At 50.6% G+C, this 1,736-nt stretch overlaps 1 protein-coding gene across 1 annotated transcript; it reads right to left on the reverse strand.

Annotated features, from left to right (window-relative positions):
• Positions 1-211: 211 nt before the first annotated feature.
• On the reverse strand, positions 212-1,171 carry EAH_00068330 (hypothetical protein; the record flags this gene model as incomplete). The annotated part of the gene is made up of 1 exon (XM_013392277.1): positions 212-1,171. A coding segment is annotated over one exon (960 nt), but the record flags the coding sequence as incomplete, so codon positions are not given.
• Positions 1,172-1,736: the final 565 nt, after the last annotated feature.

A 1,736-nucleotide genomic window follows, 5' to 3' on the forward strand; every position in this document is an offset into this window, starting at 1 on the left:
GGAGACAAAGGAGACGCAGCAAGAGAACGAAGGGGAGGAGACACCAAAGATTATGCGGCGGAGAGAAAGGAGACACAAGAAAGCACTGAGGAAAAGAAGACAAAGGAGACACAACGGGTGTGTGAAGAAGAAGAGACAAAAGAGAGACTAGAGGAGACAGAAAGAAGATAAGGAGACAAAGGAGACACACAAGGAGACACTTCGTTCTTACAGGCTCATCAAGGCTGCTGATTGAGGGGTACCCCATCCTCTCTTCAATACTTGCTTGAAAACTCTTTGCAGGTTCGCCGTCCTCTGTCTCTTCTGTCTGAGGAGACAAACTCTCTGCTAATGAAAAATCTTCAGGAGGCAGTAGTCTCCGCTGCCCTGGACAGCCCTCATCTTCATCATCTTCATAGTCTTCTTCATCATCAGCGTATGCATCTTCTTCGTCGTCTTCTTCTTCTTGTCCTTCTTCTTCTTCTGCTTCCTCGTGCTGCTCTGCTGCACCAAACGACTGCTGCTGCTGCTCGTCGTCTTCATCTGCACCCACCTTCCATCTGTATGGGCGTGTAGTCATCTCAGGTGTCTCCTCAGGTGTCTCCCGCTGCTGTGCTCCAGCTGCTGCAGTCCCCTTGCGCACACCTGAGGGGATCTGCTTAGGTGAAGAAGAAGCAGCACCCTCTTGTTGCTGCTGCTCCTCGTCATCAGGGCGAGCAGCAGCAGCAGCAGCAGCAGCAGCAGCAGAACTAATTGTGTCTCCTCCCGCTCCCTGGGGTGTCCCCCCACCCATCCCTTCAGAAGATAGAGAAGGAAGCAAGGGGGCATCATCACTGTCTCTTTGTTCATAAGGATATAAATTGCTTCCCTTTCTATGGGCCCCTGAAGCAACAGCAGCCGGGAGACGTCTCCCAGTTTGTCGCAGCTGCCACACGAGGAGCAGCGTCAGCAGCAGTGTTGCTGCTGCTGGGCCCAAGCAACGGACGAAGCGGGCCCTGCGAGGCTTCTCGCTGCAGCAGCTCAGGTTGCTCATGCAGTCGCTTTCCCCTCCCTCTAAGCTCTGTACTGCTGCTGCTGCTGCTGCTGCTTCTGCTGCTGCAATCGCTGCGTCGAACGAATGCGCGCCCTCAGGCGCCGTTTCCCCAGGTGATGCTGCTTCAGAGGAGGCACCCGCTTGCTCTGGAGACTCCATTATCTTCGAAGAGAGCCCTCTGACGTAGCAACCAAGCACTGTGTGTTTCGACTAACTGAACGTGGTGTATGCAGAGTAGGAGAGGGGCTATAGGAGGCAGAAACGGGGGCTAAAAAACCAAGAACTCAACTAAAGGCAATAATAGACAGAGTTATTTTAGAGTCTTCTGGGGTCTGGAAGCCGCTTTGGGCTCCTCAGAGAAAAACAAGAAACAGCATACTCGTCTCAGGGTGCCTAGATCTCAGGCTGTTCTTCCTGCTGCATGCAGGCACCGAACTGTTTAAATAAAGAAAAAAATGTAAGTCTTAAGATGAAGAAAGAAGAAGAAGAACCAGAAGACGTAGCTACTCTCGTGCATGCATACCCGCTCCAGACAGCCTCTGAATATGTGCAGGATGGTGGAGTGTACATACACCGGGCATAAGGAACAGGGAGCCTAGCTGCATGTTTGATCTTTCTTCGTTTGTTTGATAGTATTTTTATAGGAAAACAACTTGTTTAGCTTTAGAAATTCATCTTTAGAAGCCATAAAATATTTGAAACTTTCCTATTCTTCTGCTGTTCT

Source organism: Eimeria acervulina, genomic scaffold (assembly GCF_000499425.1).
Source record: "Eimeria acervulina Houghton genomic scaffold, Eah_scaff3225, whole genome shotgun sequence".
NCBI lineage: Eukaryota > Apicomplexa > Conoidasida > Eucoccidiorida > Eimeriidae > Eimeria > Eimeria acervulina.